Source organism: Mastigoproctus giganteus, chromosome 7 (assembly GCF_048544385.1).
Source record: "Mastigoproctus giganteus isolate SK-2022 chromosome 7, ASM4854438v1, whole genome shotgun sequence".
Taxonomy (NCBI): domain Eukaryota; kingdom Metazoa; phylum Arthropoda; class Arachnida; order Uropygi; family Thelyphonidae; genus Mastigoproctus; species Mastigoproctus giganteus.
In genome coordinates this window covers 159,161,750-159,184,751 of record NC_143581.1, presented here as the reverse complement: position 1 = coordinate 159,184,751, position 23,002 = coordinate 159,161,750, and the positions used below count along the sequence as shown (strand labels likewise).

General features: G+C 36.4%; 1 protein-coding gene across 1 annotated transcript in view; it reads left to right on the top strand.

Annotated features, from left to right (window-relative positions):
- LOC150083283 (pregnancy zone protein-like) overlaps window positions 1–23,002 on the top strand; it is a 374,597-nt gene that overhangs the window by 154,005 nt on the left and 197,590 nt on the right. Inside the window, exons 12-13 of the mRNA XM_090378461.1 lie at window positions 8,761–8,989; window positions 21,758–21,997. Coding sequence (XP_090234587.1) covers window positions 8,761–8,989; window positions 21,758–21,997 — 469 coding nt within the window. The remainder of the gene's footprint in view (window positions 1–8,760; window positions 8,990–21,757; window positions 21,998–23,002) is intronic.

Genomic DNA, 23,002 nt, shown 5'->3' with positions numbered 1-23,002 from the left:
GGAGTTTCCCAGGGTTTGGTGTTGATCCCATTGTTGTTTTGCATATTTATCAATGATATTGATGAAGGTATATTAGGATTGATGTCCAATTTTGCAGATGATAAAAAAGGTTGGCAGGGTTGATAACAACAGTAAAGACAGTATGCTACTCCAATTGGATCTTGATAAGTTGGGTAAATGGGCTGAGAAGTGGCAACTGAAGTTTAACCTTTACAAATGCAAAGTACTGCCTATGGGTAGCAATAACCCAAGAGAAACGTATCAACTGTATGGTACTACACTCAGGGAAGTGGAAAGTGAAAAGACCTGGGGGTTGTTGTGTAGTCAAATATGAAGTTTGCTGAGGAGTGCAGACGGGCTGCCAAGGAAGGTCACATAGTCTTGTCATATATAGGAATTTTTCTAGCATAGACCAGGAGATGATTATCCCATTGTACATGGCAGTTGTTAGGCCACACCTAGAGTTCTGTGTACCGGTCTAGAGGCCTCATTTTAGGATGTAGATTTGCTAGAATGAGTACAAAGAAGGGTAGCAAGATTCAAGAAGGGAACAAAGGGGTGCTCTTACCAAGAAAGGCTTAAGTTCTACAAATTGCAGGACCCGGAGAGTAGGCAACTGTGCAGTTGTTGTTGTTGTTGTTGTTTTGGTTTTTAGGAGCATTAGCAACTAAGGCCATATTGCTCGGGGATATGCGGTGGTCATTCCCTGACCTTTCCGCATTCTCCGTATTTAGTGGTGAGGGCTCGAACCCCCGGTCTAATCAAGAAGCTTGTGCTACGCACTGCTGCTCCTTCCCACCTGGCTACGGAGGCGCCTACCTGTGCGGTGATCTGAATGAGGTGTATAAGGCCTTGAATGGGTTGAGCAAGCTGAATGCTGATGGGATTCTTCCTCTTGCTCAGATTAAGAACCTGAGGGGGCATAGATTCAAATTGAGGATAGACAGTTGTAGAAAAGATGTGCGGAAATTTGCCTTTAGCCAGCGGGTGGTTGATTGGTGGAACAGACTTCCATCTTTTGTCATGGAAGTTGATAGTCTAAATAAATTTAAGTCTGAGCTGAACAGGCATTTGGAACAAATGGGGGGGGGGGCGTGAAACAGGAAGATTTTTTTGGTTTTTTTCTGACTGATGCTGCATAAGCTTGTTTTCTTACATTGTACTCCTCTACTAATGCTAATGCTAATTAAGCATGGGTGTTTATTCCAAAGGCCCATAAAGAGGAGAGTTTGTTAGATTGTGGTTTTGGAAACACCGTGGTCATCGTTAGTTAAAGTTCATCGTCCACCATTCTATTATTTTCCACCTATCAGCTTTCACAAGGCTGAATAACCTAAATTCAGCATGAACATCAATGAGACATGGGTGCCCATTACTGCTCAGTGACTGCTGCTTTGTCCTCCATTCATCCACACTTGGAACACCTTAACTACCGTACTCTATGAACAGTCCACAAGATTTGAAGTTTATGTGATACTGCCACCCTTCAAAAGGAGTCGACAGCCATTACTTTTTGAAGTCCATCATATCATGTTCCTTGCAACGTTGATCAAGTACTTTATCTAGACTGCATGCAAAATACCCTGCATTATCACATTTACCAGTTCTCATTGTGACGTTAGCATTAGTTGAGGCATATGATGCAAGAAAGCTAGCTTATATAGCATCAGCCAAAAAAAAAAAAAACCCATCCAGTTACTCCAAATGTTTGTCTAGTTCAGCCTTAAATTTATTTAATAAGTCAACTTCCAGAACAACAGATGGAAGTCTGTTCCAGCAATCAACTACCCGCTGGCTAAAGGCAAACATCCGCATATCTATTCTACAACTGTCTTGCCTCAATTTGAATCTATGCCCCCTCATATTCTTAATCTGAGCAAGCGGAAGATTGGCATTGAGCTTGTTCAAACCATTCAGGGTCTTACACTCCTCAATTAGATCACCTCGCTGGTGCCTAGTCTCCAGATGCTGCAATTTGCAGTGGTTAAGGCTTTCTTGGTAAGAGCACCATGTTGTTCCCCTCACCAGTCTTGTTGCCCTTCTCTGTATTCATTCTAGCAACTCTACATCCTTCCTAAAATGAGGCATCCAGACCTGTACACAGTACAGGTCTGGATGCCTCATTTTACCTGTACACAGTACTCAGAGTTTGACCTGACCATTGCCTTATACAAAGGGGTATTCAACTCCTCTGCTAGCAAAATTCCTATATATCATTGATAAAGCTCCATGACCTGCTCTGGCAGCCCATCTGCACAGTGAACTTTATATCTTTTTTTTTTTTTTTTTTATGAAAATCCCAAACATGAGAGGTATTAGAACCTATAGTACTTAGTACCATGCTTGGATTGGAGGTTAAGAAGATGAAAGAAGATATTTGTTGACATTAGACTTGAACTTCTGTAGACTGTAATTTTCAGGAAAGACATATGAAGGAAGGTTATTCTAGAAAACGGCAGTTGAACGAATGAACGAGGAAGATGAAAAGTTGGTTCTGTGAGTTTGAAGTTGGACAGTAAATGGATGTTGGCTGGTGGCAGCACATGTTTGGACTATTTGGAAAGAGAGAGAGCGGGAACTATAGAAGCCAATTCAGAAGAACATTGCCCATGGAAGTATCTGTAGAAAAGGCGTGCAGCAGAAACAGTAGGTCTATGAGACAACTAGTTGTGAGAATCTGTTAGAGATGAGTCATTAATTAACCTAATTGCCCTTTTCTAAATGGAATCTAGAAGCCTGAGAGAGGTTTTGGGGGCACCACCCAGATGTGGGAACAATATTCCATGGTAGGGCGGATTTGCGATTTGTACAAATTGAAGAGCTGTTTAGAAGAAACGTAACGCCGAGAGCAAAATGTGCTTGTGCCAAGAGTGATTAGAAGTTAGTGTAATACCCAAAAGAGATGTATCAACTTGCCTAGAAATTGTAGTGTCACCAAAGATAATCATAGGAGCAGAAGAATCCTTTTTGTGAGATATAAGACAAGACTGAGTTTTAGAAGGATTGAAATTAACTAAGTTTTCTTTGTCCCACTGGAAAATTACCTGAAAATCAGCATTTAAGGAATTGGTAGTGGATATTTGAGAAGTTGAAGCTGATTGAGCAGGGAAAGGTTTGTCAAACTGGAAATGGAATGCAATGTGCTATCATCGGCAAAACTATGGATAGGATTTCCAGTTAGTGGAAGGAGGTCATTAATATACAAGGGGTAGAAGACAGAGAGTGTTAATCAATGGACACTACTCATCGTGGACTAATGTTATTAGAGGAGTCTCTCAGGGTTCAGTGTTGGGTCCATTATTGTTTTCTGTATTTATAAATAATATTGATGATGGTATGTCAAGCTTAATGTCCAAGTTTGCAGATGATACAAAGGTTGGCAGGGTTGTTAAGGGCACTACTGACGCTATGCTGCTGCAACAGGATCTGGAAAGGTTGAGCAGATGGGCTGAGAGGTGGCAAATGAAGTTTAACATTGACAAATGTAAAGTACTACATATGGGAAACAGCATCCCCAGGGCAACATATCAACTCTGTGGTACTACACTGACAGTGGTAGAGAATGAAAAGGACCTGGGGGTAATTGTGCAGGCAGATATGAAGTTCTCTGAGCAGTGCAGACAGGCTGCAAGGGTAGCTCATGGTGTCTTGTCAGTGATGTATAGGAATTTTTTTAGCAGGGAGACGGAAGTGATTATTCCCTTGTACAAGACAATGGTCAGGCCACACCTTGAGTACTGTATACAGGTCTGGAGGCCTCATTTCAAGAAGGATGTAGATCTGCTGGAATGAGTACAGAGAAGGGCAACAAGATTAGTGAATGGAACAAAGGGTTGCTCTTACGAAGAAAGGCTTAAGTTCTGCAAATTACAGTGTCTGGAGACTAGGCACCAACGAGGTGATCTGATAGAGGTGTACAAAGCCTTGAATGGTTTGAGCATGCTCAATGCCGATGGGATTCTTCCCCTTGCTCAGAATAATCACCTGAGAGGGCATAAATTCAGATTGAGGAAAGACAGATGTGCAGAAATTTGCCTTTAGCTAGCGGGTAGTTGGTAGGTGGAACAGACTTCCATCTCTTGTTGTGGAAGTTGGTAGCCTAAATAAATAAATTTAAGGCTCAGCTGGACAGGTATTTCGAATGTTGTTGTTGTTATTTAGTTTTTAGGAGCATTAGCAACTAAGGCCATATTGTTCCGGGGATATGTGGTGGTCCTTTCCACATCCTCCCTATTTGGTGGGCACGGACTCAAACCCCAGTCTAATCAAGAAGCATGTGCTAAACACTGCTGCCCCTGTCCACCTGGCTATGGAGGCACCGTATTTCGAATGAACGGAGGGGTGAAGTGGAAGTGGTTTTTTTTTTTTTTTTTTTTTTTTGGCTGATGCTGCATAAGCTTGCTTTCTTACATCATATGCCTTTACTAATGCTAATGAGGAAAAGAGTGGGTGAAAGAACTGAACCTTGGGGGATACCAGCATTAGTGGAGAAGTTAGAAGACAGAACCATCTACCATCAACGTCAGTGAGCGATCAGAGAGAAAACTGGATAACCAATTACAAAAAACAGTTGGCAAACCATAAGATGGAAGCTTGTTTAGAAGATCTTTATGACAAACATGATCGAAAGCCTTTGAGATGTCAAGAGCAACTGCTTGTGTTTCTCCGAACTTTTCCATTGAATTTGTCTAAATGGGTAACATAAGCCAGAATATCACCAGTGGATCGACATTGATGGAATCCATATGACTACTACAGGCGAACAGGCACAGCACTGTTGACTACCCAATACAACATGGGCCAACCCGGAACTGTGTACTGTTCATGTTAAGGTGGAAGAGGATTGTTCTTTTTATTGAACAAAATCTTTAGCTGATCAACAAACATGAAAAAGATGCTAAAGTGTCAACTTTAATGAGCCTTTGCTTGATAACATTAAACAACAAGGAGACCCCACTCTTGCTGAGATAAAGCTTCAAAATTTACGTAGTAGCATTTGCAGGAAGGGAAATCTAAGAAAAAGTGAACTTCACTGTTTTCCTTTTTCAAAAAATAATATGTAAGTATTAAATTTTGTCAATCTCATGCTGTAGAAGCTAATGCTTATTTTGTTAGTCTGAAAACAGCAAAAATAGAAATTTTCCTCTCTTCTAGGGTTAATGTTGGCAAGACTCTTACAAACAAGAAATTTGTCATTTGTACAACAATTTGATCCCACATATTTTACTAAATTTTGAGCTTTTCTTTCATTTTGTGGATTATATGGGGTCTCACTTATCCAGACAAATTTATTTCTGTCTACCCTGGATAACTGATATTCTAGTGCAATGGTTTTCAGCTGGGTTGACACAGCACCCTAGGGTGGTGCAACAACATTCCAGGGATGCCACATAATTTGGGTTTAATTGACTTAAACTTTTTTTTTTTATTTATATATTTATTTCATTATAAAAAGATACCTATGTGAGTTGGGATTTTCTGTACTTTCCACTATAAAAACTAACAAGAGGAAAAGACTACAAATGATTGAGGAAGAAATGAGAGTATGTATCTCCAATATTCCACCTAATATCAAACAGATCTGCAAATCACAGCAGGCACAAATATCTTATTGAAAAGTTACGTAAACCAAGTATGTATTTAAATACCTTCCATTGTACAGTGTCTTTTTAATTTTGTGGTGATCTATAATTGATGTTTATTTAGTACCTCTATATAAAGAATAAAATTATTATATAAGTATGTATAATTTGTATTATGAATTGTAATTTTGTTTATAATTACACTGAGTGATCACTGAATTATGACCACCCCTATGAAAACTGAATGCAATCCGATGACCACATGAGGTACGAGAGTGCGGAGTTAGTTGACCTACATAGCATAGATAAGGTGTTAGTGGTTCAGTACATAGTAAAATTCTGAGGGTGATGGGTAAAAGGAAGGATTTATTGGACTTTGATAAAGGACAGATTTTGGGTGCTCGTTGAGTTGGTGCCTCGATTTCCCAAAGACTTGAACTGGTGGAGTGTTCGAGAGCCACCATAGTTAAAGTGTACCAGGACTGGCATCAAAATGGTCAAGCAATGACCCAACAGTAAAACTGCAAAGGTCAGCGAAAATTTGATGTTGGAGGCGAGCGCCGGGTCCGACGACTCCTACAGACGAACAGGCACAGCACTGTTGAAGAGGTGAATACCCAATACAACATGGGCCAACCCGGAACAATATCTGGCATGACCATGCAGCACACGCTTGCACGTATGGGCGATACCAGCAGACGACCCCTACAGCATCCTCTCCTAACCAAGGTTCATCGATGTAAAAGACTCACCTGGTGCAAAGAGCATGCAAGTTGGACATTAGAAGACTGGAAGAAGGTGTGCTGGTCAGATGAGTCACGTTATTTACTCCACACCGTGGGTGGTCGTGTACGGATTTGGCATCAACAACATGACACTCTTCATCCATAATGCATGGTATCAAAAGTGCAGGCCGGTGGAGGTGGTTGTATGATGTGGGGGCATGTTTCACTGGCAGAAACTTGGACCCATGGTGCATGTGGACCCTCCGCTATCATCAACTGGTTGCTGACTGTGAACATCCTGCTATGTTACATTTTTTCTCGAATGGTATCTTCCAAGATGACAATGCGCTGAGCCATTAGCATTAGTAGAGGCATATGATGCAAGAAAGCAAGCTTATGCAGTATCAGCCAAAAAAAAACAAAAAAAAAACAAACTTCCACTTCACCCCTCCGTTCGTTCGAAATACCTGTCCAGCTGAGCCTTAAATTTATTTAGGCTATCAACTTCCACAACAAGGGATGGAAGTCTGTTCCACCAACCAACTACCCACTGGCTAAAGGCAAATTTCCGCACATCTATCCTACATCAGTCTTTCCTCAATTTGAATTTCTGCCCTCTCAGGTGATTATTTTGAGCCAGAGGAAGTATCCCATCAACATTGAGCATGCTCAAACCATTCAAGGCTTTATACACCTCAATCAGATCACCTCACCTCACTGGTGCCTAGTCTCTAAACACTGTAATTTGCAAAACTTAAGCCTTTCTTCATAAGAGCACCCCTTTGTTCCATTCACTAATCTTGTTGCCCTTTTCTGTACTCATTCCAGCTGCTCTACATCCTTCTTGAAATGAGGCCTCCAGACCTGTATACAGTACTCAAGGTGTGGCCTGACCATTGCCTTATACAAGGGAACAATCACCTCCTTATCCCATCAGGCACTTGTTGTGCAGGAATGGTTTGAGGAACACAGTTCTGACTCTCAGCATATCAATTGGCCTCTGAACTCCTCCAATATCAATTCCATAGAGCACTTGGGGGACACTATGGAAAGGCATATCAGGCGTCTGGATACACAAGTCACCTCCATACCTGTATTGCTGGCCGCATTACACACAGCTTGATTGGCCATACCTCCCAAATGCTTCTGACAACTTGTTGAATCAATGCCACATCGGATAGCTGCTGTACTGAGGGAAAAAGGAGGACCTACAAAGTATTAGGTAGGTGGTCATAATTCAGTGCTCACTCAGTGTATATTATAATAACTATCATGTAACATATTTTTTTAAAAATTATATATATATATCTGATAATTCAAAATAAAACAAAATAAAAATCTAAGCCAGTAGGATGGGAAAAAATGTAGAGCGAAAAATTAACATAAAAATAACGTAAAATAAAATAAACCAAACAGGAAAGGGAAAGTAAAGGTAATAAGACATAAACAGTAGCTGATTGTTCCCTATATAATTTAGCACTTTAAATTCAATTAATAAAATCAATGTCAAATTTAAAATAATGCCAATTATAATATGATTTAGCGGTACCCCCCTCGAAGGTACCAGTTCCGAAAAACGTGAAATATCACCAAAAAGAGGTTAAAAGAACTACTAAAAGCAAAACAAAATAGCAAAATAATAGACTGACCATTATGCCCCATATCGACAGAGGACCACGAGGCCAATAATGGTCAGTTATTATTTTGATATTTTGTTTTGCTTTTAGTAGTTCTTTTAACCCCTTTTTGGTGATATTTCACGTTTTTTGGAACTGGTACCTTTGAGGGGGGGTACCGCTAAATCATATTATAATTGGCATTATTTTAAATTTGACATCGGTTTTATTAATTGGGTTTAAAGTGCTAAATTATATAGGGGACAATCGGCTACTGTTTATGTCTTATTACCTTTACTTTCCCTTTCCTGTTTGGTTTATTTTATTTTATGTTATTTTTATGTTAATTTTTCGCTCTACATTTTTTGCCATACTACTGGCTTAGGTTTTTATTTTGTTTTATTTTGAATTATCAGATATATCTGGGCTTCATGTGGAGGATGTGCATTTTGCTGCCTCTAATGACAGCTTAATATTTATTTATTTTCTTATTTTATGTTAAACTTTAAACCATTATATATATATATATATATATATAATATATAGACAGAGAGAGAGAGAGAGAGAGATAGAGAGAGAGAGAGAGAGAATCAGATCTTACAGGCAGAAAATTGAGTAGGGGTGCCACAAAATAAAATAAAATTACTTAAGAGCACCGTTATTTAAAAAAAGGTCAAAAATCACTGGTCTAGTGTATATATAATAAATAAAATGAAAAATAATAATATTTTGTTGTTTAGAAAATTTTATTGTGCAATAAATACTCTGTGTTTATAATATATTAAAAATTTTTTATTTTATTTTTTTTAAGTATTATGATTTTTATTGATTTTACAGCAAACATGGAGAACTTACCTTGAAGAATGAATTGCCAGATACAATAACGGAATGGATTGGAAGTACAGTTTGTATTAGCCAAAATTCAGGGCTTGGGATTTCTGATTCTGTATCCATTACTGCTTTCCAGCCATTCTTTCTTTCTCTTTCTTTCCCTTATTCCATTATCAGAGGTGAAGCTGCACCAATTACTGTTAGTATTTTCAGCTACTTAAAGGACTGTATACCAGTAGGTGGATTGATTTAATTATTCCTTTATGATAGTAGTATTAATACAATTTTATAATCATTATGCAGTAAAATCTATAAAATAAAAGTTGTATGAAATACCATTTTCACAAAAATTTTGCTAATAAAGAAAATATTTCCAGGTTCTTGATGGATGACTTCCTTTATTATTATTGCTTCGTAAGTCTTGTTTGAAGAAATTTAGTTATATATGTATTCATATGACATTGATTCATATTCGTTTATATTCATACAGTGAATTATTTTAAAATTTGCTTATGCATAAAATTTATTTTTGTTTAGTAAGAAAGAAAAAAACTGTTTGTGAAAATCACTAGTGGTTAGTGCATTAATGAATAAGCAATATTTTTGTTTCATCAGTTGGGTCTGAAACATATTATTAAAAAATGGTGTCATCCATCTGGTTCACACTTGTTTGGTAGAATCAGTTGTTAATATTTTAGAAGAATTTTCTGAAACGGAGTCTGTCCATTCCTTCTAATAATGTCTAATTCTTCCTTAAATTTGTTCACACTACACACTTCCACAACATTAGATAGTAGTTTGTTTCAACAATCAACTAACCACTGCTGCCTTTATGAAAGGAAACCCCTTCCCCCTTACTCTCAATAGTAGATATCCCATATTCAGTCTTGCAAAGTAGGGCAGGTGCACTGGGAGCATTGCCCCTAGGCCCTGAAAGTAAACGGGACTCTTTTGAACTTTCATTCAGGTATGTGAACTATGGGCTAGGAATTTAAGGATGATTAAGGTACATGTTATATTGGCGCCTCCATAGCCAGGTGGGAAGGAGCAGCAGTGCGTAGCACACGCTTCTTGATTAGACCGGGGTTCGAGCCTGTCACCACCAAATACGGAGGATGCGGAGAGGTCAGGGAATGACCACCGCATATTCCCGGAGCAATATGGCCTTAGTTGCTAATGCTCCTAAAAACCAAATAACAACAACATGTTATATTGGTATAGCATTTAAAATTATTTTCATTTTTTATGAAGCTACTGTAAGTGAAGTAGTTTTACCTACAAAAGTATGGGTATGTATTGAATCGATGAATAAATTTGTTTAGGGAAGGGCAATTGGTTCAATAATGTGAGTTTAATAAAACAGTATTTCTGGTGCTTTTGCTTTCCAAAAGGTTTCTAACAGTGTTGTCATTTGAGATTTGTGAATCATGCTAGGTGCGATTTGAAAATCTTCAAATGATCTTCAAAAAAGAAACTAAAATTAAAATAAACAGCACTAAAAACATGTTTGTTAATTTTCTGTATATTTTTTATAACACCAGAGGTCACTGTAGTTTCTAAATTTAAAATCTTATTATTCCTTAATCATTTTAAATTTTGTAAAGAATTTAATTTAAAGTAATTGCTCAGAACATCAAAGGCAAATATTGTTCATCAAAGATGAACTCAGAACATCAAAGGCAGAACAATAGAGGTATTACTCAGCAAATCAAAGGCAGATGTTGTTGGGATATCAGAGACATGGTGTCACACAGATATAAGGAATGCAGAACTGTAATTTGGGGAGTACAGTGTGTACAGGAAGGATAGACAAGATAGGAAGGGAGGAGGGGTTATATTATTAGTTAAGAAACACATAAAATCCAAGGAAGTGAAGCCAGTCGACATCACTGGACAGTGCAGTGTCAAGTCAGTTTGGTGTGACATAAGGGAGATCAAAATAGAGAGTAGGAGTGTGTTATAGGCCTAATGACTCTGATGAGTATAATAAGGAACTGTACAGGGAAATAGAATGGGCCAGTAAATCAGAGAGTCTTATAATGGGGGATTTTAATTTCCCAGACATTGACTGGAATTTGTTGGTTGGTCACTCACACTAGCAAGGCTTTTGTGGATTTATTGTATGATTGTTTTCTACATCAGTATGTTCGGGAGGCAACTAGAGGGAGTAATACTCTTGATCTGATTATCAGTAGTGATTCTTCATGCATTAAGAATCTGCAGATAAAGGAACCCCTAGGTGGCAGTGATCACAGTGTGCTGAAGGGGGTTTTACTCAAAGAGGTAACTACCATCAGGGGTAAAGGGAAGGGTTTTTGCTTTCGTAAAGGTGACTACGGTGGTCTGAGATAGTATTTAAATTCTATACGGTGAGACCAACTGATGATGTTACCAACAGCAAATTCAAAATGGGAAGCATTCAAAGAATTAATCTTGGAAGCCACTAGGCTTTTCATACCAACAAAGAAATATTGTTCAAGATTTAGGCCTAAATGAATGTCAGATGAACTAATTAGACATGTGACAGAGAAGAAAAATGCATGGGATATATATTTTTTTTTTTGGCTGATGCTGCATAAGCTTGCTTTCTTGCATCATATGCCTCTACTAATGCTAAATTTTTTCTCTTAACTTGATCAGAATATTGTATTAAAATGTATTAATGTAACTTCAGAATGCAATCCATTTGTAACCCTACAGTTGCTAATTTTGATTTCCATTGTGTGTTAACTTCCCTTATAGGCCTAATGTACAGTTAAACCTCAAAATGTCGCAAAAGTATTAAGTGTAAATTGATGTGATTTACTTCACTAAACATATAAAACTCCATGTGGTTTAACAGGGTTTCCTTTAAATCAAAGATAATGAAATCAATTTTTTAAATTTTGAAACAAAGTGATTTTAACAGAATGGACCTCATCCATGCTGAGTTTTCTTGATTTCAATTTCGATTCTTGAAATTTGAATAGTATCATATTACAATTTCCAACATTTTTATAATGCTAATGTAATTATTTTCGTTGATAATTAAACTGAAGGTTTCTGTTTCCTAAATCAGATTTGAAGTCTTCCATGAAATCTGGTGCTATAGCATTGCATATTATTGAAGTACATTTTGTTCTTTGCAATTTGAAGTCCTTACATTCCTTCTGTTTTAAAAATGAAATTTATGAAGGTCACTCAAATGATCAACTACCCTTAATACACAGTTATGAAAAATGCTATGCCACTTTCTGCCTTTTCACCTTGTTTTGCCAATTTTCTTGAATGGCAGCACACTGATGCTGAGAACTAAAGGGCTCTTTGGCTTTCTTGTGTTTTATTGTATTACAGTGCCCTTCAATATAACTTAATTTGGCTGTCAGCAGACATTTCCAATATTTACAAAAGCATTTCTATTTGAAATGTTTTTGAAAATATTGATCATCTAATTTGCAAAACCAGTTCTTATATTTAGTGTCTTTGAGCCATTAATCATGAAAGTCTTGAATATATATTTTGCTCATTTTCACAGAGGGGTAAAATTACACACTGTTGTTTAATATTAAAATTCAGAAATGAATAAAAAATAGTCATGTACTCAAGGTAATTGAATTACTACAAATCGAAAGGACAAATTTTCATCAACACTGTTAAAAATATTCCGAACAGTGGATGCCACACAGAAATGATTTGAGTTGCTACAACTGCAGGGGCTCACATCTGGTGAGTATGGGCTTGGCACACCCAGGGTCCTGCCTGAGCTCGATATCATCATTTTTCTCTTGTTTGGTGATTCCCTTCTACCTCTCTCTCTCTCTCTCTCTCTCTCTCTCTCTCTCTCTCTCTCTCTCGGTAACTCAGAAATTTATTTTTTGGCTGGTACAGCATAAGCATCAGGCTTCCTTGCACTATATGGCAAATAATAATAATAATAATAATAATAACGATAATAATAATTATTATTATTTGAAGGATTAATCCAATCTATGCCCATTAGTCCAATCTGTGACCCCGAAGGATTAATAAAAATTATTAATCCTTTGAGATCATAGATTGGACTAAAACTGAGCTGGAAAATATCATGAGAAAAACAAGGACAATGATGACCAAGAGCCGCCAACACTACCCAAAGTCAGCTGTAGAGACCTAATGAAAACTGTCCCGCAGGTCTTCGACTGCAAGAGCTTATGCTCAGTTGGGACATCAACTTTCATAATATATTCCAAGATACGCCTGAACTTCCCTGGACTGAATTCTCACCTCTCTGTGACAATTTCTTTTTAAGATGGGAAAAATCCTCCCTGGCAAACATCAACTTTCAGCAGCTACATAAAGTACATTCCTTGGAAAATTCAGCGAATATATACTGATGGATCGAAAACCGATGCAGCCATAGATGCTGCAGCAGTTTCTTCCACCTTCTCAGTAGCTGTGTCACTTCCTACTGAATGCAGTAGGAAGTGGCTATACTGCAGAATTATTTGCTATAAAACTAGCTCTAGATTACATAAACAACCACCATATCGAGCAGTCTACTGACTCTCTAAGTACAATCACTGCCATTCGATCTATATTTTCTGCCTCTAATCCCGTTCTTAAAGAGATTCAATCCAAATTATTTTACTGTCAAACAGCCAACCAGAAGGTTATGTTCTGCTGGGTCCCTGGTCATGTCAGCATCCCAGGTAACGAACGTGCAGATGACGCTGCTAAACATCCCAACTCTGGATCCTCCACTCAACTAAAAATCCATCATTAAAACAGTATGCAGGAAACAATGGTCTCACCTTTGGAAAACTCAAATCAATAATAAACTGCTACAGATAAAAAAAGAACCACAACTGTGGACATCAAGTTTCAGGAGAAGCAGGCGACAAGAAGTGATTTTGACAAGGCTCCACATCAGTCATTCGCATCCAACTCCCCTGTATTTGCTTATGAGAGAGAATCCTCCTCAGTGTTTCTTTTGTCAGTCACAGCTAACAATAAAACACATTCTCATTGAATGTCACCAACATTCAACAATCAGAAAATCAAGTTTTAGCTCCTTATCCAACTTACAGGAACCGTTAACCTTATTACATATTCTTGGCAATGAAGCAAATTTCGAAGAACTGTTTAATTATTTGAAACACATAAATCTGTATAATAGACTTGTGATCATAGTGAGAAGTAAATCATGAACAGGCACAATATGGCCCAAGAGGCCCTTGTGCCAAAAAACCCAAATACAACAACAAGGTAGAAGAAAGTGATAGTAAGGGAGGACAAAGAAGAAATGCCATCGAAAGAGGAAAGGGGCAGTTACTCCTCACTCATAAATCCCTTGAATAGGCAACACTTCCCCATTAGGGAAGACTGAAGACTGTTGTTGCCTATTCTCGGTAACTCGGGCAGCATCAAGCTCCCACAGATTGCCATCTGTGGCACCTTTCAAGGCTATTTGGCCTCTGTTTGGTGCGTGGGCAGGTCGTCTGGTGTTGCAATAGTGACAACTCAGTTATGAAGTATAACTCTACAATATGAGAGATGCCTGACATGACTTGCAATAGTTTAGACTAAAGAACATTTTTTGGCTAGAGCTACGAAGAAGTTTACTGACATATGGGTTAGTGAAATTGCATCATTTTTATACGTAGTAAACTACCAAGGTAGATGAATTGTTATTGTTTTAATTATATCTCATATTGTGAATATCTTCAGAACAAGTTGCTATGATATTGCACTTCTTCAAATAAGTAACACTTCACCAATGGAGAACACTATTGTTATTTATTCTCGTCTGATACCGCCATCCAGGCGACACTGTTTCAAGCCTTTTTGGGCACTCTTTGGTGGGCGGCAGGTATCCTGGTGTTGCAATAGTGACTTATTGCAACACCAGTTGCAATAAGTTACTATTGCAACTGGTGTATACCTTCACGAGCAATAGCTCGTGAAGGTATTAACAATATGAGATGTAATTAAAATGTTACCAATTCACTTTGGTAGTTTACTACATATAAAAATGATGTGATTGCACCAACCCATATGTCAGTAAATTCCTTTGTAGTCTAAGGCTCTAGCCAAAAAATGTTCTTTAATCCACAGAAATCTAACTACTCTGTGAGTGACCAACCTACAAGTTCCAGCCCATATCTGGAAATTTAAAATCTTCTATTATAAGATAATGGAGGATTTTAAAATTACTGATTTAATTGCCCACTCTATTTGTCTGTCTGTCTATGATCATTTGGCTTGCAACACAGTCCTACTCTTGTTTTTGTTTTCCCAGTACTTATTTGCACATTGCAATGGTTATCCATATCAACTGGATGCACTGCCTCAGATTTTACGTGCTTCTTAGTTAAGTGTATGACCCCCCTTTCCTCCTCCTCCTCTCCTATCTGTCTTTTCTGTTCACATTGTACTTCCAATATTTATTCGAATTCTGCATTCCTTATATCTGAGTGACATGTCTCTGATATCTCCAGTGTATGCATTTGTGAATGCATACACTTCAAATTCATTAAACTTATTTACTGTACTCTTCGCATTAGTACATGCAATTATGCATCCACGAGAATCCCCATTAGGTCTTGAAATCCCTAACACTTTGCTTTTGAGCTTGCTGCATGTTCCAATAGATGCAATTCTAGAATTACTTCACCTTTGCCTGTTATTGCTGTTAATCTCTTAGCCCAGGGCTTCTTAAACTTTTTTCATTCACGACCCCATTTATGATTGCGAGTTTCTTGGCGACCCCATATAAATATAAAAGAAAGATAAATTAATATTTTTTGATGATTTATTTATTAGGTAACAATATACATATACATATGAAAATATATAGTTTTAGAATTCGTTTTGAAACATACAAAAATCTAAAATTAAAAATTGCACAAAAAATTGTAAAATTGTATTTATTATAGTTACAAAAATTATATGACCTATTTTTCATCAAAATTGCATTTTTTGCAATAACATAAATAAAAGGGGATTCTGACCGTCTTAGTTTGCTCGAATATATTCGAATGCAGTCGTTGAGTGGTAAGTATTAAATTAAAATTAAAGTAAAAAATTTAATGAGATGGATGTGCCTGTTTTTTATTGCATAACAAATTAAATCTTGGTGGAATGTTTGACACTGCTGGACGTAAGACCTCTTCAACATTTTTTAGCGCTGAACAATACTGGGATTTAATATGTGTTAAAGCTGAGAAAGTAACTTCACATAAATATGTGGTGTTGAATGGCAGAAGTACATTTAACGCCATATCAGCGATTGTGGGAAATTCAGTTCTAGTTCCGATCCAGAATTCAGTCAAGGACTTTTTTTGAAATTGTAGTTTTAAGTTTGAGTCACTCGAAAGCTCAGCAAATTCCTCTTGAGCTTTAAGTGGCAGGTGATCAATCTCACTTAAGCCAAAACGGCTTTTGAATCCAAACTATTTTTTGGAAATCAATATTTAATATAAAATATGTACGGAACTGTGTTTCTAGCGCTTTTAAGTGATCTACAATAATTTTTGCAATAAAAGTTTTACAATTAATTTTCTCGTTTATAAAATTGTCGACACTGGAAAACATTTCGAATGAATTTTTTTCTACCCTACTTTTCCAAATGTTGATCTTTTTGATAAAACTTTCAATTTTATCATTCGAAGTAAATATATCGCAATTTTTTCCTTGGAGAGACAAGTTGAGATCGTTTAATTTCGCAAAAATATTTGACAAATAACACAGCTTGGATAGCCATAAGTCATTTTGAAAAAAAGCAGCAAGTTCACATTTTCATTCGGTTAAAAATATTTTGATCTCGTCCTTTAATAGCAATAATCTTCTTAAACTTTGACCTCTTGACAACCATCTTACTTCTGCATGTAATAATAAAGTTGTGTAGTTGGAATCCGTATCCTTACAGAGATTTGAAAATAAGCGGCTGTTAAGGGCATGGCTCTTAATAAAATTTATAATCTTAACAGCATCCTGAAGCACATCGTTCAATTCTGGTGCTAATTTTTTTGCTGCAAGGGCCTCTCGGTGAATAAGGCAGTGAGTAAAAGTTATATGATCATAATGAGCAGCTTGAAAAAATTATTTAAAACCAAAATTTTTGCCGGTCATCGCTCTTGCACCATCTGTGCATATTCCACAGCAATTTTTCCATTCTAAATCTTCAGTTTTTAAAAATTCGTCAACTTTACAATATATGTCTTTCCCTGTAGTATGGTCTTCCATAGGACGACAAAATAACAATTCTTCCTCCACGCTTTCTTTATAAACGTACCTGACATATACTAACAACTGAGCCAATTTAGTAATATCAGTTGTTTCGTCCAACTGAATTGAAAATTTTGGGCTTTCTTTAATTCTTGTAATAAGTTGCACTAATTGGTCCTTGTTAATGTCAGAAATTCTATTCGAGACAGTGTCGTTCGACAAAGGAATTTTTCGAATATCATCGCCATATTTACTTCCATGTAGTATTTCTACCATTTTAATAGCAGCAGGTAATACAAGATCTTCTCCAATGGTGAACGGCTTTTTATTTTTAGCAGTACAGTATGAAACTTCATATGACGCTAGTAAACATTTTTCACTAACGGTTATAAATTTTTCAAAGGATTTTTTTTCTTTATTTAAAGATTTATACAGTCTTTCAAAATATTCTTTTGGTTTATTGACATATGAAACATGTTTTGATTCAAGATGTCTTTTTAATTTTGATGGTTTCATACTCTCTGGAGCCAATAATTCATTGCAGATCAAACAAAGAGGTTGTTCATTACCCTTACAATTTTGAAATGTAAAGCCAAATTGAAGAAAAGACTCATCATATTTTCTTTTTTGCACATAAGATGCCTGTTTTTCAATATTTTGTCCTGCCTGAGAAGAGTTTGTAGCATTATTATCTGTGTCATTGCTATTTTTATTTAAGTTCAGCCATTTATCCATGGCCAAAAATTATTTTGATCCTAAAATACAATAAATATATAAAAATAACATATTGCATATAATAATTGATTTATTAATTACCAAATAAATAAAAAAAATAAAATCTCGTTACAGCGGAACACTGACAATTGACTACCCTAGAAGAGCGTCAATACTACACTAGTTCACATTACAGTCAGTGTTATTGAATCATAGTCTCGCTGCACGTGTGCGCGCGCATTCCTCCCTTTGTTTGTGTGCAGGTGTGTGAGTGTGACTCTGCACAAATACACATCTAGATGTTATAAAATTGTGTATTTAAATATTTGACATTAAAATCTCTCGCGACCCCAGAATTTTGCTACGCGACCCCAAATGGGGTCGCGACCCATAGTTTAAGAAGGCCTGTCTTAGCCTGTATATCCCCCTGAGCTAGCAGTTTTCTGGCCCAACTGACAAACAGTGTCAAAATAGTCTCTCCTGTTAACAAGTGCAGGCCATGCTGAGAAATTCTATCCCATGAGCCTTTAACAGTCACTCTAGGGCTGAATTGATTGACAAGGCATCCTCCTACTCCTTATGTACTCCCTCCTTTCAAGTCTAGGAGAATGGCAGACACTTTCAAATTTAATCTAAATTAAATTTTAAAAAATTAATTTTATAAATGAATTTTAGATTAATCTATAAAAATAAAAAAAAATTAAATTATAAATTATTTTAGGAAATTTATTTTTGTTATGAACAAAACTTTGACCCAACATTTCTGATGGAGGCAAAGTCTGCAATAATTTCTTCCTTGAAACAATCAAAATCAGTTGATGTTTAACAGAATATCCAAACAGAAATCCACAGGAAAAAAAAAAAATGTTCGGTAAGCTAATGCATAAAAGCATACTGTACTGATAAACTATCCGATGCCTGTGTATTTTGCCAGTGAAATTTAATTTCTAGTGCAGTGTGGATGTTAAAAAAAATTCTCTCACTTTTTCCAATAAATTTCCTGTTTTTCTCCTACCTTTTGCAAAAAATTTCCTGTTTTTTTCTTACTTTTTGCAAAACATTTCCTGTTTTTCACCTTTTTTGGTCAAAAATGCTACTGTTTTCCTCCTGCTTACAAATTGCTGGTCTCCAATTTTTTGAATGTCGAAAATTGGAAGCTCTGTGTTTGTTTGTTTGGTGCTGGAAAAAAAAATGGCTTTATCTACCTAAACAGCCTTGATAAGCTCATCCCAGGTGTTTATTATGGCTTTATTGGTTACTCTTGCCTTTTTAATTACATGTTGTATAGCTGTTTAATATTTTATTAATTAAAAACAGTCATGTGTGTATTATATTAAAGGTATCCAAACACAGCTGCAGAATTTTATTCTGAATTGTGGCTTTCAATGTTCAAGACTGCAATCTGTCAACAATACTGTACTGAGTATATATATTATTATTATTGCTCTTATATTATTTCTCCCTGACCGGGGGGGGGGGTCCACCTCATGACGGGTATTGCTACCAAGTACACAGGGTAGTTGTTATGTCTGGTGTTACTGTTGGTCGAGGACCTCAGATGTAGAAAGAAATGTGGCAATATGCCACATCTCTTTCATCTCCTGTCTTAGGTTCGTGTATTTCCTGATTTTTTTCCCCATGGGTTTTCTGCAGGTTGCCAATGTTTGGTACTGCTATGTCAATCAGATAGGTAGCCTTTTCCTTCTTGTCCATAAGGGTTATGTCTTGTCTATTGTGCCGGATTGTCCTATCCATTATTATGGCATGGTCCCAGTGGTTGTGGGTTGGGGTCTGTAGTACTGCCTGGGGCTTGTACTTGTAGTATGGAACGTTTTCTTCGATCAACTGGTATTTCCTTGCTAGCTTCTGATGTATTATCCTGGCTATCTGGTCATGTCTATGAGTGTACTCACTCTGGATGATCACCTTGCACCCTGTGGTGATGTGTTGAATCGTTTCTGAGGCCAAGTAGCATCGTCAACATGTGTCATCAAACACTCCATGCTCCTTGGCGATGCATTTTCTATAGTTCCTGGTGTTGATTACCTAGTCTTGGATGGCAAGCATGAATCCTTCAGTCTCAGGGAAGAGCATCCCACTCGAGAGCCATGCATTGGAAGCTATTTTATCTGTGTGATCTTGATAGAGATCACTGTAGTGTCTGCTATGGAGTGTCTTCTGTGCCCATCTTTTTGGTTTCGTTTGTGCCTCCTAGTTGGGAGCTCCTCGTTTAGGTTGAGTGGAATATACTGCTTGTCTATCTTCCTTATGGCCTGCTGGAGTGCTGCTGTGTGTTATTATTATTATTATTAGCCGTTTGGTGCTAGGAAGCATGAGGCTTATGCTACACTAGCCAAAAAATTTCTGAGTTAACCTGAGAGAGAGAGAGAGAGAGAGAGAGAGAATCACCAAGAAAGAGAAGAATGATGATATCCAGCTCAGGACCCTGGGTGTGCCAAGCCCGTACTCATCACATGTGAGCCCTATATATATATTCATAAAAGCAGCTTGTCTTATATTTCAAGTCTGTATGATAAATTTGGCACCTTCATTACACCCCAAAAGATTATGATCCAGATTCTGCATCCTGAATAAAACATATTTCTAATATTTTCTTCTGTGGTACAATTTTTTTTTTAGTTTGTATTCATTTTAGGGCAACTGAAGGATCTAATAGTGATGGAACACTTTCTTTGCTACAAACATCATTTTATTTTATTTCTGTATTTGGAAATAACCTCTTTGGCTGTTAGGAAAAAAAATATGCAGTGTTCTCTTTGTTTATCCCTCACCCCTCTTTTTTTAAATGAAATATTAGAGAAGCAATTTTGAAGGTGATTGTTTGGTAATTTGATGTCAAGTCCTTGTTTCCAAAGTTTGACCAATGGCCCAAGGAACTTTATTAAATGTGAATAAAATAATATAATTATTAAAGTTAATAAAAATAAGTTAATCACATAGTAAATTATCCTTTACTGTAAATTTTAATTTTAAAAGTAGGTGCCAATATATTCTCTCTTTATCTGTATTTAAATTTTGACAATTCATATTTAGTTATATTTGTTGCCCAAAAACCAGAAAAATTCAAATGCTTGCAGTCTCCAGGTCATAAGATTGCCAGATTTTGGTCATTGCAATTTGTATTTTTATTCCACCAAATAAACAAAATTCAAATCTTTGCTTATTCCAGTAAGTAATAGGATTGCTATACTTGATAGAAAATAAATAAGCAGCATGATATTGATTATTTTCTTCTCTTGAGTAATAAACTTTAAGAGAATTATTTAAGAAATTAATGGAGAAGAATGAATGCTTTCTTGTTTATTTTTTTATTTTTTACCTACTTGTCCCGGGCATGCATTTTCACTCAGAAAAAATTTGAGAGAAAAAATAGAAAAAGTATCTTTTTCTGTTTTTCTGGATTCTTATGGTGTGGGTACTTTCTTAGGACTGAAACTACACCTATAATATTAATAATTTTAATGTTATTGTAGTGAGTCTTTGGTTCTTTCTGTTGGTATTGAACCAGAATGTCTGGAATGACATTCAAGCAGCAAGATATTGATTAATTTTCTTCTCTTGAGTAATAAACTTTAAGAGAATTCATTAAGAAATTAATGGAGAAAAATTAAGGCTTTCTAGTTTATTTATTTATATTTTACCTACTTAAATAAATTCTTCTACACATTGTTCCTAATTTTACTATTCTCACCATTCTGTTATCATGATTTCCCCATGGATATGCACTCATTGTGGTATCAGTATAATCTAAATGCAAGTATAACATTAAATGTAAGTGAAATTTAAATTAAATGTAAAATGTAAGCGAAATTTAAATTAAATGTAAAATGTAAGTGAAATTTAAATGTAATGTAATAAAATTTAAGTGTATTGTGGTATCAGTGTAATGTAAACTCTGAAATGGTATGCAATTAAATACTTGATAGAATGTGTTTTAAATTTTGATGATTTTATATCCCCCTTCCCCACATATGGTAGTTTTCTTGTCAGCTGTTTTGATATGTATGTTAATCAGAAACAAACAAACTGATATTTATTTATTTAAACATGAATAAATAACATAGTTTCATATTGTACCTTTCAGGTTGAAATTGAACTGCATGAAAGTTCTGACTTTGCATTGTTGAATGATACAGCACTGCATAAATTTTGCATCTGTGGTAAGCAGAGTGAATCCTTTGTGCTTGTTATTAGGCCTTTAGTGCTAGGTGATATTAACATCACTGTTACTGCTCACACTATTGAGGATGAAAAAATTTGTGGAAATCTGGATGCAGGTTACATGAAAGCATCTGATGGTGTACATATGTTTCTGATTGTTGAAGTAAGTACTACCATGATGCAGGAATAAAATTCTGTGAGATAATTTCTATTTATCCCTTTTTGGTTTTTAACCATATGTGAAATTTTAATTTAACATTGATAACATAACTAAAATAAATGAACTTAGTGAGCTAAATTTCAATATATAAATCGATGTAAAATTGTAAACATATGTTCCTTTCAGAGAACTGCAAACACTGCTACTTTTTTTATGAGAAGAATAGAAAGATTTCAGTACTGTTTAGTTTTTATTCAGTATTAACATTTATTTTATACGGAGGTTTCTCAAACTGGAATGTAATGTGCTATCATCAGCAAAACTGTGGATAGGATTTCCGGTCAATGGAAGAAGATCATTAATATACAAGAGGAAAAGAACTGAACCTTGGGGGACACCAGCATTAGTGGAGAAGTTAGAAGACAGAGGGTCATCTACCATCACACTCAGTGAATGGTCAGAGAGAAAACTGGATAACCAATTACAAAAAACAGTTGGCAAACCATAAGATGGAAGCTTGTTTAGAATACCTTTATGCCAAACACGATCGAAAGTCTTTGAGATGTCAAGAGCAACTGCTTGTGTTTCACCAAAATTTTCCATTGAATTTTTCCATAAATGGGTAACATAAGCTAGAATAGGTGCCTGGGTAGCCAGATGGGCAGGAGCAGCAGTGCATAGCACACGCTTCTTGATTAGACCGGGGTTCAAGCCCGTCACCACCAAATACGGAGGATGCGGAAAGGTCAGGGAATAACCACCGCATATACCGGAGCAATATGGCCTTAGTTGCTAATGCCCCTAAAAACCAAATAACAAACAACATTACTTTTCAGCTTCGTAACTTTGATGCTATCTTTTTCTGCTTTATTAGAATGGCCAGCTCCATATTCATCCATCTCTGCATCCTCCTGATGCTTTTTTTTTCTTGATAGTTTATGTGATTCATGGATTCTGTGACTATTACTTAAAGATCTTCCATGAGTCTAATGTATTTGCCCTTCCTCT